The sequence below is a fragment of the Archocentrus centrarchus genome, chromosome 19 (assembly GCF_007364275.1).
Source record: "Archocentrus centrarchus isolate MPI-CPG fArcCen1 chromosome 19, fArcCen1, whole genome shotgun sequence".
Taxonomy (NCBI): domain Eukaryota; kingdom Metazoa; phylum Chordata; class Actinopteri; order Cichliformes; family Cichlidae; genus Archocentrus; species Archocentrus centrarchus.
The window spans coordinates 10,443,924-10,457,748 of NC_044364.1; the positions used below are offsets into that span (position 1 = coordinate 10,443,924).

General features: G+C 40.2%; 2 protein-coding genes across 2 annotated transcripts; one reads left to right on the forward strand and one right to left on the reverse strand.

Moving 5' to 3' along the window:
• Window positions 1–2,509: 2,509 nt before the first annotated feature.
• Window positions 2,510–9,108, reverse strand: LOC115798512 (elongin-B). Its single transcript, XM_030755378.1, has 4 exons — window positions 8,958–9,108; window positions 8,068–8,202; window positions 6,996–7,104; window positions 2,510–3,543 (listed from the first exon to the last, which is right to left on the reverse strand). The coding sequence occupies exons 1-4, from the start codon at window positions 8,958–8,960 to the stop codon at window positions 3,431–3,433; spliced, it is 360 nt and encodes a 119-aa protein (XP_030611238.1). The 5' UTR covers window positions 8,961–9,108; the 3' UTR covers window positions 2,510–3,430.
• pkmyt1 (protein kinase, membrane associated tyrosine/threonine 1) lies at window positions 9,086–13,788 on the forward strand. The gene is made up of 8 exons (XM_030755377.1): window positions 9,086–9,204; window positions 10,394–10,808; window positions 11,483–11,720; window positions 11,820–12,093; window positions 12,186–12,292; window positions 12,372–12,544; window positions 12,738–12,955; window positions 13,085–13,788. The coding sequence occupies exons 2-8, from the start codon at window positions 10,434–10,436 to the stop codon at window positions 13,446–13,448; spliced, it is 1,749 nt and encodes a 582-aa protein (XP_030611237.1). The 5' UTR covers window positions 9,086–9,204; window positions 10,394–10,433; the 3' UTR covers window positions 13,449–13,788.
• Window positions 13,789–13,825: the final 37 nt, after the last annotated feature.

Here is a 13,825-nt window from a genome sequence, read left to right on the forward strand (position 1 = left end):
CGTTTTGTTTAATGTATTTTATTATAACGCTCAAGCCAAAGTCATTGCAATTAACGCAAACTAAAAATTAAAACCAGGAAAACATTTTAAACGCATTTAGTCAACGGAAATAAAAAAAAAAGACATCTGAAATAAAAGGAGAGAACTGAATTGATGGTGTACAACTCTATAAAATAAAATACAAAAGTACAAGAAATTACTTTAGTTCTGTCAACACAACCAGCCCGATGAGGCGCTGGTGCGTCCGCCATTATAGACTTAAAAAAAAAAATTCAAACAATATGAAACTAATCTATGGATTTACTGATTTTAGTTTAGTTTTTATTTATTATTTATATTTATTTTATTTTTTGGCAGCTGGATGCCAGTAAGTTACTGTAAAAAAAAAAATCTTGATGTACTTTCCTTTACTGTAAATTAAATTCAAAGGAATTTTACTGGAAACAAAAATTACAGCAAATTACTGTAAATTCCAGTTACAGTACCATACTTTCTACAGTTTCCTGTAAAAAGTGTTTCCAGTAAAGTTACTGTAAACACTTTACAGTAACTCACAGCCATGCAGCGCCGAATAAGTTACAGTAGAATTTACAGCAACCTCTTTACAGTGCACTCTGGAAACTAACTGAAAAAAACACGAAACTTTATTAACTCTGGTTCACACTCCCATCTTACTGGTTTTAGCTTTTGCTTTTAAGGCTTGCTGCTGTCCATAACTTAAAGCAAATTTGGTTTACTTTGTGTCCAGAGAAACATACACATTAATCTCTCTATGTGGGTGTTTTTACACACAGATCAGCCACATTAAAACTGAACAGCCTATGGTTGTCTTGTTGTTACATTGTTTCCCTGAGTAACCCTGGGTCCTGGCATTCACCTAGTTCCCACTTTGACATGTATCACTAACCTTAATATTGCTGCAGACTGGACACATTGCCCGACATTGCCTGAAAGCAGCTGCCTCACCCAGCAGGACAAAATGTACTGGAATAAGACCAATCTATAGCGGCCCAAACCCTCAACCCCCAAGGGGTCTGTTGACAACACAGGACACCCATTGATCACCCAGAGCTGTTTGCGGTGAGATGAATGGAGCGGTGTGCCTGGTTTTAATGCTGTGGCTGATCATTGTACACCATAGACAGACAGAATAAAAACAATGAGCCTATTAATTCCCAATGGAGTCTCAATCCAATGCGAATTAATAGGCTCACACAGCACAATACGGGTGGCATCCTCTTCTTATTAAAATCAGTACAGTCAAAAACCTGCACTCTAAAAAATTGTTCCCTGGTACCAGGTTTTACTTTATGTTATGTTTGATGAAAAAGCTTTATTTAAAAGAATAGCTAAGAATAGATCTGTCAGGCTTTTAAAACTATAATTTTTTAATTAAAAAAAGGACTATAACACTATGTAATGATGTTAATGATGTAACGTTCAGGACTACTTCAGTACCCTAATCCACATGTCTACACTGCTGCATTCCTCTGGTTTCAGGTAAGCTTCTTTTTTCTTGCAACTTCAGGTCGATTGCTCCTCCCATGCTTGTTTCATTTTTTTTCCTAAGGTAACCTTGTGTTTAACATCACAGTGATATGAATGGTGAGCAGTTCCCACATGGAAAGTCTACAAATGTGAGGAGCTGGTAAAAAGTCTGCTATGGAGCCCTCGTATATTTGATGCATGGAAGCTTGTTTCTGAGTCAAAATTTCAGGTAATTATCTCAAAATCTCGACTAACTCAAACCTCCAAGAAAATAACTCAAAATTGAGAAAATAACTTGAAATTCTGAGATAACTTTAAATTTTGACTTGTGTATGAGAAAATTTTAATGGTGTTCTCTGACAAATATGGCTTGCTGTTTCCAGTCCATCCCAGAATTATAGCATTTTTTTTTTTTAGTATGCTACTTAGCAAATTTATGAATGCAGCTCATTAACCAATCATGGAAGCTTTAGGTGATAATTCAGCACACCATCCTTTCTCTCAGGCCTCAGGAGACCATCACAGCAGCCAGAACGTTAACACTGAAGCTTCAAAATGCAGAGCCCAAAACCAATCAGTGGCATCACAGTGGCTACAGCCACCTTAATGGGAAGTAGTCTCAAATTCTGAGTGTAGAAACTGGGATTGAGACCAAATGTCTGAGGAACCAGGCACTTTGGGACACCCCCTAGAGGTTTGGAGCGAGATGCTGTTTGCTGATTTGAAATAAACTTAATTCTAAAAGAAAAACTGTCCTTCCCAATCTATAATTCCCAGAAAGAAAACACCAGTTTCAGACTTAAGGACAGTAGAAAAGCACAAGTGTAAATAATACAAAATAAATGCATTGCTGCTTGCTGTGCATGTCACTTACTGGGACACTTGGGCTGGACAGAGCCATGATTAAGGTTACTATTACACATTTTCTCACCATGTTATTTAAGAATCAATACACTGAATAACTGTTTTCTTCATTAAACACTGACACAAACTTGTGTTTCAAATACAAAAACAGTCAGAATAAAAAACAAAACAGGAAAAACTTTTAATTAAGCAAGATCACAGTTACAGGCTATGTATGTGTAATAAGGGGAAGGTGCCACATGAGTGTTGATGACATGTGATGTGTGCATTTACAAAATTAAAGTTTAACACAAGAAAAAGCTCCCCCCGTGTATACTGTATGTCACAGACAGAATATCCTTTGACCAAAAAACAAGGGAAAAAAAAAAAAGAAATGAGAAAAAAATAACTCTGCTGTCCAAGAGGTACCTGCCTTTGGTCTCAGTGCATGAAACACAACAAGGGACTGACAAGTGAAACATACTGAAGAAACAAAATGGCAACAAAAATGAACGTAACTATCTTACAGACATTCTTTCCTGGCTTACGATCAAATCAGAAATGTACAACACAAGTGGGAATCAGACCAAAGAAACTAATCAGTGGTAGACCTATCTGCTTCTGTGAATGCAAAGCCTTTGTTTTGAGTTTGTTCATGCAAACTGATTCACACACTTGACTCTTACCCATGCATGTTATTTCTAGAGCACTGTGACACACAACTATGCCTCCACCTCTTCCAAAATATTAATGATAATAATTAGAACAACTCAACACACACACGCATACACACACGCACACACAATCGCACTTTCCAAACCAGCGTCTTCACTCGGTGCTTAGGAGCAAATTCAAGGAGCAGAACTGCATGTGATGTGGAAATCAATAGAGTTAAAACAAAACAAAACAAAAAAGCTGTGGGGGGGATATCGAGATGACAGCATGAAGGTAATATGGATAGGCTTGGTTACCTAAAACGTCCCCATCCATCAAATTAAATTATTTTACACATCCTCCACCCCGCTACTTCTTCACTGCAGTTAATCCACACACACCCACTTCTATCCTTCCCTCCGATGCTCGTTTCCTGCCTCTGTCATCACTGCACTGCCTGTTCATTAGCAGTGCTACCAGAGTCCTGAGGCTTCATCACATCAGGGAGTTCCGGGGGGCTGGAGAAGGCCTCAATGTGCAGCTGCTCAAACATCTCATCTGGAAGGCACAGAGACAAGGAAGCATGAGCGCCATCATGACAGCAGAGTTTAATGTGGCCGCACAGCCACAGCAATAAAGATGCTGAAATGAATCTTTACTGTAGCGAGTGTATCCAGGTGAATATCTGTCCAAACAAATACTTCCTCCTGTAAATTAAGGACATGCTTAGAAATAAAACCAGTTTGTGCAATTCACTTAAAATCAGAAATACATCATTTGAGCCACAGCTTTAAGGCAAGGGGACATTGGTTACACACAAGACATTTTAATGCTTTTAAGACCTGTGTGCATGGTCTTAAATATAACTGCTGGTAAATCCAGACAGGAATCAGGCTTGAAATGTACAACAAATCGATTCATATTTAAAATACATTCATAGATACAGTATGAAATCATAATCCCATTTTTCCAGGAGTTTTCAAACAGAAGTTACCTTGAAACTGTCTGTGAAGTGACATAATACACTCATTCAGTGATGCTATTTACTGTGCAAAAGTATTGAGCCACCCCTCATTTGTTGAAATAGGTGTGGTGATTTCATGAAAGGTGCAAACATACATGGAAAAATAGTATATAAGTCAAAAACAGAGTCTGTATAATTCTAATGAGCTGGTATGACCAGCTTTATTCTTCAACACAGCCTGAACTCTCTTTGGCAGCTTATCATTTATTTAATAATGGGTGTGTGCTTTTCTATCCAGGTATGCTTTTACTGCACTGGCAGTGTTTGGGATCACTGTCATGCTGAAAAATGAAGCCATTATCAATCAGACGCTTTCCTGATGGTATTGCAGAGTGGATCAAAATCTTTTTTGTGTTCGTAATTCCATCAATTTTTAGAAGATCGTGAACACCACTAGCCAAAATGCCGCCCCAAACTGTGACAGAGCCACCAGCTTGTTTTACAGATGGCTGTAGACACTCATTGTTGTACCTCTCTCCTGACCTCCTCCATACACATTGACTGAGTTCAGCCAAAACTTTAAATCTGGATTCATCACTCCTTCAGACCTGTTTCCACTGATTTTCAGTTCACTTCGTGTTCACTTTGCTGGATTTTTTTTCCTATTTCTTACGAGCGTGACCTTCAGATACTGTTCATCTGCTGTAGATAGTTTTTCAGACCTACCACTTCTTCTTTTGTCCTCCACTTTTTCAGTTTCCTCAAGCTGGACGAGGATACACTGCACACCATGCTGAGATATGCCAAGTTTTCAGCTAACATTTCTTTGGGAATCAACTTGTTGGTGCAAAAATGCTATTTGCTGTCTGTCAAACTGCGTGATCTTTGGCATTTTTCATGGATTCAACTAAAGAAATTAGAATAAATTATGTGTTTTTGAGACAGGCTGCCAGTAACAAAGTGCCTAAGTGCTCAATAAACACAAACATTCCTCTGAACATGGTCAGGAACCAGAACTGGACTGAAAACAAGTGAAGTGCCAACATCCAAATAAAAACTTTGGAAGACCTTCAGAAAGCCTGAAGAACTATTGCTCAAGACCACTTAAAAAATTACAAGAAATTATGGTTCCTTGCAAGCAAAATATAAAGAAATTAAGAATGGCTCGAGACTTTTGCACAGCACTGCAGACGTTCGCCTCATGTCATTTCCAAGGCATTAGGCTGAGATTTGAATACATAAATATATGTAGCTATTGAGAAATTTCATAAGGTAAAAGGAGAAGAAAGGAGAAAAGATTGCAAGAGTCAGCAGTATTAATTTCTCCAGCCTGCCTGATGCATTTTCAGTAAGAGGCACAATCCTAATTCCTGCCAAGTAGAAAAAACAAACCAACAAATCTTTCTGCTGTCCTCAGGACGACTATTTCAGAGCACTCTATTAAAAAGCTGAACAGCTAGAGCTTACATGGTAAAAATGTAAAAGATTAGAAAAGTAGAAATGTTGATGTGCTGAAGATCACAGATTAATATTTAACAGTGCAAAAGAATGAATTAGTTAGTCATTCATCATAGTCATCTACTGAAACGCATGCTGGCACTAAATGAGATCAGTGCAGGTTTACTGAAACAAAAGCACAAATGTTTTCCATCAATCGTGCTACTCATAAAAAAGATAGGGCATACTTTGGCAAATTACATGAGATGACAGGGAAAAAAATGCAGTACACATCAGAATTGAGTAAATCTAGTGTAATAATGTGTAATTCTCAAATTCTATTCCTTCTCAATTATTACACTGTTTCTAAGTGAACATGTAGTGTATAACCTTTTATGAACCATCAATTCAAATGCTTCAGAAAGAGCACACTGAACTCACGTGCCCCGAAGTAGAAACTTATTGCAAGAAAAGGGAATACACCCGCAATCAATAACACACAAGTTAAAAAAAACAAAAAAAACAGTGAGACTAAACCGAGTACACACATGAATTCCTATTAGCCTGTGTGCATAACAGTGTTAAAAAGTAACCTGCAAACACATATTTTCTCAGCTTTGGACGTTTGTGCTGTGTCTGCTTCATTCCTCCCTGTGGAAACTGCCAAAAGAACTGCAAAATAAAGTCAGTCTAAAGACAGATGTGGCAGTAATGAGAACGCACAATAGTACGAATAGTACTGCAGTGCCTGTCTTCCCAGAATGATGCTAGGCACAGTGCACTACTTGCATAATAGAACTCTGAAAAAACAGGATGGAAAAGTGCTTCAGACTTGGCACAGGACTTATCAGTGGAAAGCAGAGTTTCTGTGGCAGTTTGAAGGACACTACATAATGTTAACTACTATGCATAGCATCCTGGGGATTTAAAAAAAAACCTTACTCGCTCTTCAGAGCAAAACTGCAAGATTCACCCTTTCTAAATAAATAACTAAAAAAGAGACCTTGAAGCACATTCTTTGCTCAGATGAAAATAAATCTCTTTGAATCATATAAAGGTCCTGCGTGTCTGACATGACCAAAGCAAACTGCCAACATAATCCCTTCGCTTCTAAAGAAGAAAACAATGAAACTATGAGCCAGCCAAGAATGTTGTCTAACTTAAATCCAACAGGACACCTCTGGGGTATTTTAAATACAAAGGTAGAACAACACAGCCTCTCCATCTGAAAGAAACTGTCTCTAAAGATATGAAGAACATCTATGCAAAAATATGAGCAACAACAGATCCGCATGTTTGATTTTGCACAAAATTTACACCACATGCCCTGCTATTTATCTGGGCTTGAGCTGACACTCGGAGTGTACTGGCTTGTGGATTTGGTGTCTTGAACCAGGGATCTTTCATGTGTAAGACAAATGTCTTAACCACTACACCACTATTTTAACTGTTCCAAGTTTAAATAAAGATTAAATACACTACAGTTCAACTCAGGTGAGACCACTGTGATAAGACATACAAGTGATATTTGACAGGAATGTACTCATTTGTGTTGTGAACTGTACCACTGATCATTAAAATCACCACAAATGGCATAAACACAACATACCATTAATACGAAAGGCCAGACCGACTGTAGCTGGAGCTTGAGGTCTGGCAGTTTGGTTGGTGAATCCACAGTCACCCAGAGTTTTGCTATCCTCCAGCAGCTGATCATCCTGTAAAATAGAAATATCACAAAATCTCCAAATGGCCTCAGAATCTAAGATACTAATAACTAATATGTAAACCATGTTTGTGATAGAGAACACTTATAGAGCGCTTTTCACAGACAAAGTCACAAACTGCTGCACAACAAAATAGGTAAAAACTAAGAATAGAAAATAAAAACACAATTAATAGCAACACAAAACCAAGTTAAATACAAGATAAATAGAAAGCCTGGTTAAACAGAAATGTTTTCAACTGCTTTTTGATGGAGTCCACAGAGCCAGCTAAACGTAGCTGGAGTGGGAGACTGTTTCTAAGTTGAGGTGCCACAGACTGAAAGCATCTGCCTATGTGAATCAGAGCCCAGAGAAGATTCAAACGTTACGCCAAGATTGCAAACACTGAACTTCACAGAGGAGCAAAAGTAGGCAATCACTTGACTGATACGTGAATGTATTTCAAGAATCATGAGCTGTAATCATTGCCTCACTCTTGCTGGAATTTGAAACAAGGTAATTATCGGAGAGCCAGCCACTAATCCAGGATAAACAATCAACTAGGGTGGACAGCCTATACAGCTGGTGAGGCTTAAAAGACATACTGTCATAGAAATGATAAGAAATGCCAGAAAAAAAACTAAATAATGGCAGCTAAAGGAAGGACTTAAAAGGAGAATAATTATGGACCCAGGAATGAACCTTGTGGAACATCCATAGGTTAGGATAGTGCTAGAGGAGAACTTGCTTGCCCTAACAGAAAAAGTCCTTCCAGACAAATATAAGGTAAGCTAATAATTTGCTAATAAATTGCAATTTGAAATAGACCAATAATTACCAACAAAGCTGTCATCAAGATTAGTCTGAAGGTTTTTAAAGGTAATAGTTAATCCCTGTGAGCATTAACATTAATACTGGATGTGTTCCAACAAAAGTTAACGTGCATATTTAGTCTTTCTGATGCTGTAAGCTCACTTTGTAGAGTCGCTGGTCCTCGGGTGGTCTTTTAAGTATTCCTTCAACGATACGCTTCAGCTCATAGACAGTGGTGGACTCCTTGGCATCTGTGAAGATTGTGGTCTTGTGACGCCGAATCATTAAGAACACGTCCTGAAAGAAAGAGGGTATGCAATGTAAAAGGCAGCAAGTTTTGCTCATCTACCAAGAAGTTAAGGATTGGTTACACAAAATGATACGCCACCTTAAGAATATGATCAAAAGGGATTGTTTGTTAAAGGGTGAACATAACTTATAACCAGCAATAACCCCTTCTCACTTGACAAAACACCTCATTAGGCCACGAAAGTCGTTTATAGTACTGCATGCCTATCCGGGAACTGTTAAAACATTTACCCTCACTGCATCCTGCTTGCGAAGACATTTAAGTGGTTATGAGTCTTAAATATTTATGTTTATTTAAATGCCGCTGCCACTTCATTGATTCATAAGCTAGCAAATAACAGTGAACTGTGCGAAGCAGACGTAGCTCTGGGCTAGCGCGAAATTAGCCGACACGAACACTGCTTTGACCGCTCAGTGGAAACCAGCCCTAATTAACACACGCAGGTTTGCCAAATACAGTATACATCCAGCTTACCACATTACTGTGCCTGGGTTAATTAGCTGGCTAACGTTACAGCACTTCCAAGGTTAGCAGAGCCAAGTTCCCTCGCTAGCTACACCCCCCTCCGTTATGGAAAGAAATGCTAAGCTAGCAGAGCAAAAGTGAAATTAACATTTCTATAGCAAACAGTATCTCCTGTTATTATCGCGTTAATACGTTTTAACACATCGCCGAGCGTTAATACAGTGCCTGGAACTACGTACGGCTCTCACAAACTAATCGGTAATAATATTAAAGTTACCATTTCAAGTGGTCAGCTAGCTAGCCAGTTACGCCAGCCCTGTGTTGTGCAGCAGAAGCCCAGACTGCACCGCTCGCGAATATTGCGCAATGTACATACGCAAGCCGTACGTTCCGTATTCACGGACAGCAGGTACGCAGCACTGCGTGAGATTTTCAGAATTTGGCGCGAGGTAGGTTGACGCTTGAAGGGTGTACGCGCAAGGTTTGGATAGAAGACCGCTGTTTGGAAACCTGTCGTCCGCTCGGTAACGTTACTTCATTTTGTTTTAATTAAATATGAAATGTCAGTTACAGTAAGTTCTTAACGCGGGCTAGCCAGCTTAAGCAGGCTGTGATTTCATGTTTGTTGTTGTTCCGCCCGTGGTTAACGTTAGCCAGAAATGTTTTGCTGCGGTGACAGTTGTTATTGCTGGAAAATAATGGACAGTGTTTGTGCTCGGAGTAATGTTAACGCTAACAAAGCGAAATTTTATGTTGTCAAAGCTTACTCCGTTGCGTTTCACTCAGCGGATCTTTTCGACCCCTTAACGCTAGGGCTTGTCCAACAAATGGGTTTAGTATCGATGGACCGAGAGGACTGTACTGATACCTATCTCACATAAAAGCTCTACAACCTGTCAGACAAGATGTACAAGGCCACAGACCACTTTAGTTGTGACAAATGGGTGGGGACCAAGCTATACAGACACAGTCTTTTGTGCTTTAAAGGGATTTGTGGGCAGATAAAACTTTACATCCCATATCTGGGGAACATTTAAATAGTACATTTTTGCTTTTAATCTGTGGAAATATAAGTAATTAGTCCCCTCGTAATTGTGAAATAGATAGAATCAGTGTCACAGCAGGAAAAACAATATATCTAAGCATTAATTGTGAAAAAATAAATACATTTACAGTTGTAGTCTGAAGCTCACACTTATCATGGGGATACATGTAACAGTAATTTTGGGCTTTTAATGATCTCTTAAAACTTATTTCCCCCTCATTATCCCTTTAACAATCCTAGGGCCTTTATACAGGCCCAAATACATGTGAAAATGAACCCCAGGAATGTTAAAGGGTTAAGGAATGATTGTACAGCATACAGCTTTAATGACTAAAAAACAAGAATTGGGTGCACAATGGTGCAGTTTGCATTTATTTTGGATTTTCTCTAATCTACATGGGTTCAAAATTATACATACAGGCTCAAATATATACATGCACTCACTTAAATCAATGTATACAGCACCAAATTCCTGTTTGTTTGTTTATTTTTTTAAGTCGTTGAAGATGTATGCTGTACAATCATTCCACCCTGGGAAAAGTTCAACGAAATCATTAAAAGACCAGAATTACGCTGACATTCATGCCCATGATGAGTAGATATAAAGTTTTGACCACAACTGTGTATTGAACCAAGATTACTTGTGTTTTCCCTCTTGACTGTTGCAGCTTGCTGTCTTTATAGTAAAGAACGGAAGAAGTTTACATAATGTCCGTGGCAGTGGAAACTACAGCACCCAGGGTGCCTCTCCCACTTCCCACCCACTTCTCCCATGCGGAGCAGTCCTTCTCCCTCAAAAAGCGCCGATTGCCTTTTTCCTCATCATCTACGTCCAACTCATCCTACTGTTCTCCTGCTCGACTCTCAAATTCTTTGCCCCCCCTGCCACCGTCTAAAGGATGCCCTCCTCTGAGCAGAATGTTCCCCCAGCATCAATCCCCCTGGACACCCCTGTCTTGTTCCCTCAGTAAATCTCCCCCTCCAGATTCTGTGTATGATCCCAGGAAACAGCAGTCCTATTTCAGTCAGTGCTTTACTAATTTGGGCCTGCTGGGAAGAGGATCATTTGGAGAGGTCTACAAGGTGAGCAAAACAAATTTAAATAAAGAGAGTTATAATTATACATAACGTATCAGATGTTGCTGTTTTGTCACATTTAGGAAACTGAGGATTCTACATTTTAAGGGGTAAAAATTTTCTTCAAAAGTTGGCATTTTTGCTTTATTGTTGAACATCTATGGGGAAGCTCACAAAATAATTTAGATAGTTCTTTTCTTGGCGGCATGGTGGTGTGGTGCTTAGCGCTGCTGCCTCACAGCTAGATGAACAGCTACATCTGGGTTCGATTACACCTTGGCCCGGGCCTTTCTGTGTGGAGTTTGCATGTTCTCCCCTGCGTGGGTTTCCTCCAGGTACTCCGGTTTCCTCCCACAGTCCAAAGACATGGGGTTAAGTTAATTGGTCACTCTAAATTGCCCATAGATGTGAGTGTGAATGGTTGTCTGTCTCTCTGTGTTAGCCCTGCAACAGGCTGACGACCTGTACAGAGTGTACCCTGCCTCTCACCCCATGACAGCTGGGATAGGCTCCAGCTCCCCCACAACCTTGAACAGGATAAGCAGAAGAGGATGGATTCTTGTAGTTCTAGTTCTTCTAGATGGATTCTAGTTCTTTCTTTAGTCACTTAACTTCTGATTATGATATATAGATAGTGGAATAGAAGACATAATTTCTGGATTTTTGCTTTTTTTTTTCAGGTCCAAAGCAACAGAGATGGCCGTCAGTACGCAGTCAAACGCTCTGCTCAGCGCTTCAGGGGTAACAGTGAGAGGAACCGGAGTGTCAGGGAAGCTAGGAATCACGAGCGCCTGTGTCCTCACCCTCACATCTTGAACTTCGTGGCTGCCTGGGAGGAGTGCGGCCGCCTCTACATTCAGACAGAGCTGTGTAGCACCAGCTTGCTGTTCCATGCCGAGAACCAGCCTCCTGGCCCAGGTCTGTCCCAAAAAAAAAAAAAAAAGAAGTATCAGCTGTGATGTTTTATGAAACTGTTAAATCCTCATCTGTACTTACTTGGTTTTTGTTTGAAAACAGATGAGCCTGCTGCTTGGGCCTACCTGTGCGATCTCCTCTCAGCGCTGCAACACTTGCATTCTCATGGGTTTGTACATCTGGACCTCAAGCCTGCCAATGTCCTCATTACTGACTCTGGCCGTCTGAAGCTGGGTGACTTTGGGCTGCTGCTTGAGCTCAAACAGACGGGAGCTGCAGAAGAGAAAGTGAAAGACGATGTTCAGGAAGGTGATCCAAGATACATGGCCCCCGAGCTGCTGCGTGGGGAGTATGGACCTGCTGCCGATGTTTTCAGGTGCATATACGGTACCATGTGTGAGAAACTTTATGTAAGTGTTTGATCTGATTTGAAACAAGCGTCTAAATATTCACATACTTTTCATTTAGTTTGGGGGTTTCTATTCTGGAGCTCGCCTGTAATATCGAGGTCCCAAACGGTGGCGAGGGATGGCAGCAGCTCAGGCGAGGCTGTCTCCCCACAGAGTTTACCAGTGGTGAGATCTGCTTTTTTGGACATAAATTGCCCCCATTGTCTATTAAAATTATTTTTAAAGCTTCCATGTGTGTTTGCAGGCCTGTCATCTGAGCTTCAGACAGTTCTACGGATGATGCTGGCCCCAGAGCCGTCTGAGAGACCCACAGTTTCTGAGCTTCTCGCCATCCCCTCTGTTAGGAAACGCAGGTGGAAAAGGCGCATGTATCTAATGGCTGCTGAGACAATGCTGACACTGGCCTCCCTGTGTCAGGTAATTGGTCCAATAAATATTTTAAACATTAATCTTTTAGGTTTGCAAAGAGTGGCTAAACATTATCAGCAGTCTGAGGCAAGCCAGGCTATCACAGTAAAATATTAATCCCCAAGAAGACAACATTAGGCCCAAATTTTAGGCTTTAAAGTGTACTTTCCTCAGCCTTAACGAATATTTGTTTTCCTTATAGATGGTGGTCTCCTTTGGGCGTAGATTCCTCTTTTTTTTTCGCTTGCCCTTCCTTCCCTGTTGGAACAAGCCTGCTCCTTGCACTCCTCCTAAAGGCAGTTGGGACAGGGATTTAACCCTGCCCCTCAGTGCCATGCATACTGACTCAGGGAACCCAGAAGAGGATGCAGTGTTTTTTCATCCCACAGACCCAGAACTTTCCCCCACCTTCTCACAAAGGTAGAGTTATTCACATATGGTCCAGAGAGAAGGCAAAAAAAAAAAAAGAGCATATAAATTATTTGAGCATATAAAAATGGATTTTTTTTTATAACTCCCTCTTTTATTTTCCCATGTTTCATGTCGCAGGGTAAAATCCAGACTGTCTGTAGAGAGCACATCCACGCCTCTCCCAGGATCACCAGTGCGCTATCATCCTCCCCACACACCCACTGACTTAAACTTTGGTAACTGGTCATCATGTAAATTGGCTCAGACCCCTCCCAGCATCCACACTAATGGTTCCTGCCACATACTGACACCCAGTGTGAGCCCCATACATGCCGAGCTTCCTACAGATCCCTTCCAGAGCTTACATTCTTCATCCACCAGGTCTTCACAGCGACGTGTTCGCAACTGGGTCCAAGCAGAGGAGGCTATACCTCGGCCCAGCTTTGAACCAAAGAACCTGCTGAGTTTGTTCGAAGAAACAACTCTAGAGGGAGAGCCATGATTAGAACACTGCCTTTATCACATTCATGGACAAAGTTTCTGTGTAAAATGTAAGGTGCAGAAGACCCAAGGTATTAATGTAATAATTTCACTAGTTTGTAAATATATTTTGGGGTTTCTTTGCCATTTTGCATTAGCTTCTTTTAATGTGCATTTAAAAAAATGAATTTAGGGAAAAGGGTTGAATGTGTAATCAGACCTTAAAATCACTTTCTTTTTTTTTTTGGTTTGTGCAAATGAAATCAGTTGCTGAAATGACTTTACTCTGAGTGGTTTAACTCATGACACACAACGCAAAGTAAGCAGAAATTAACAGTGAACTTGTGAAGCATGTTGTGACTATAAAGCACCCTAAAATACAATCTGACTGGAGTCTTT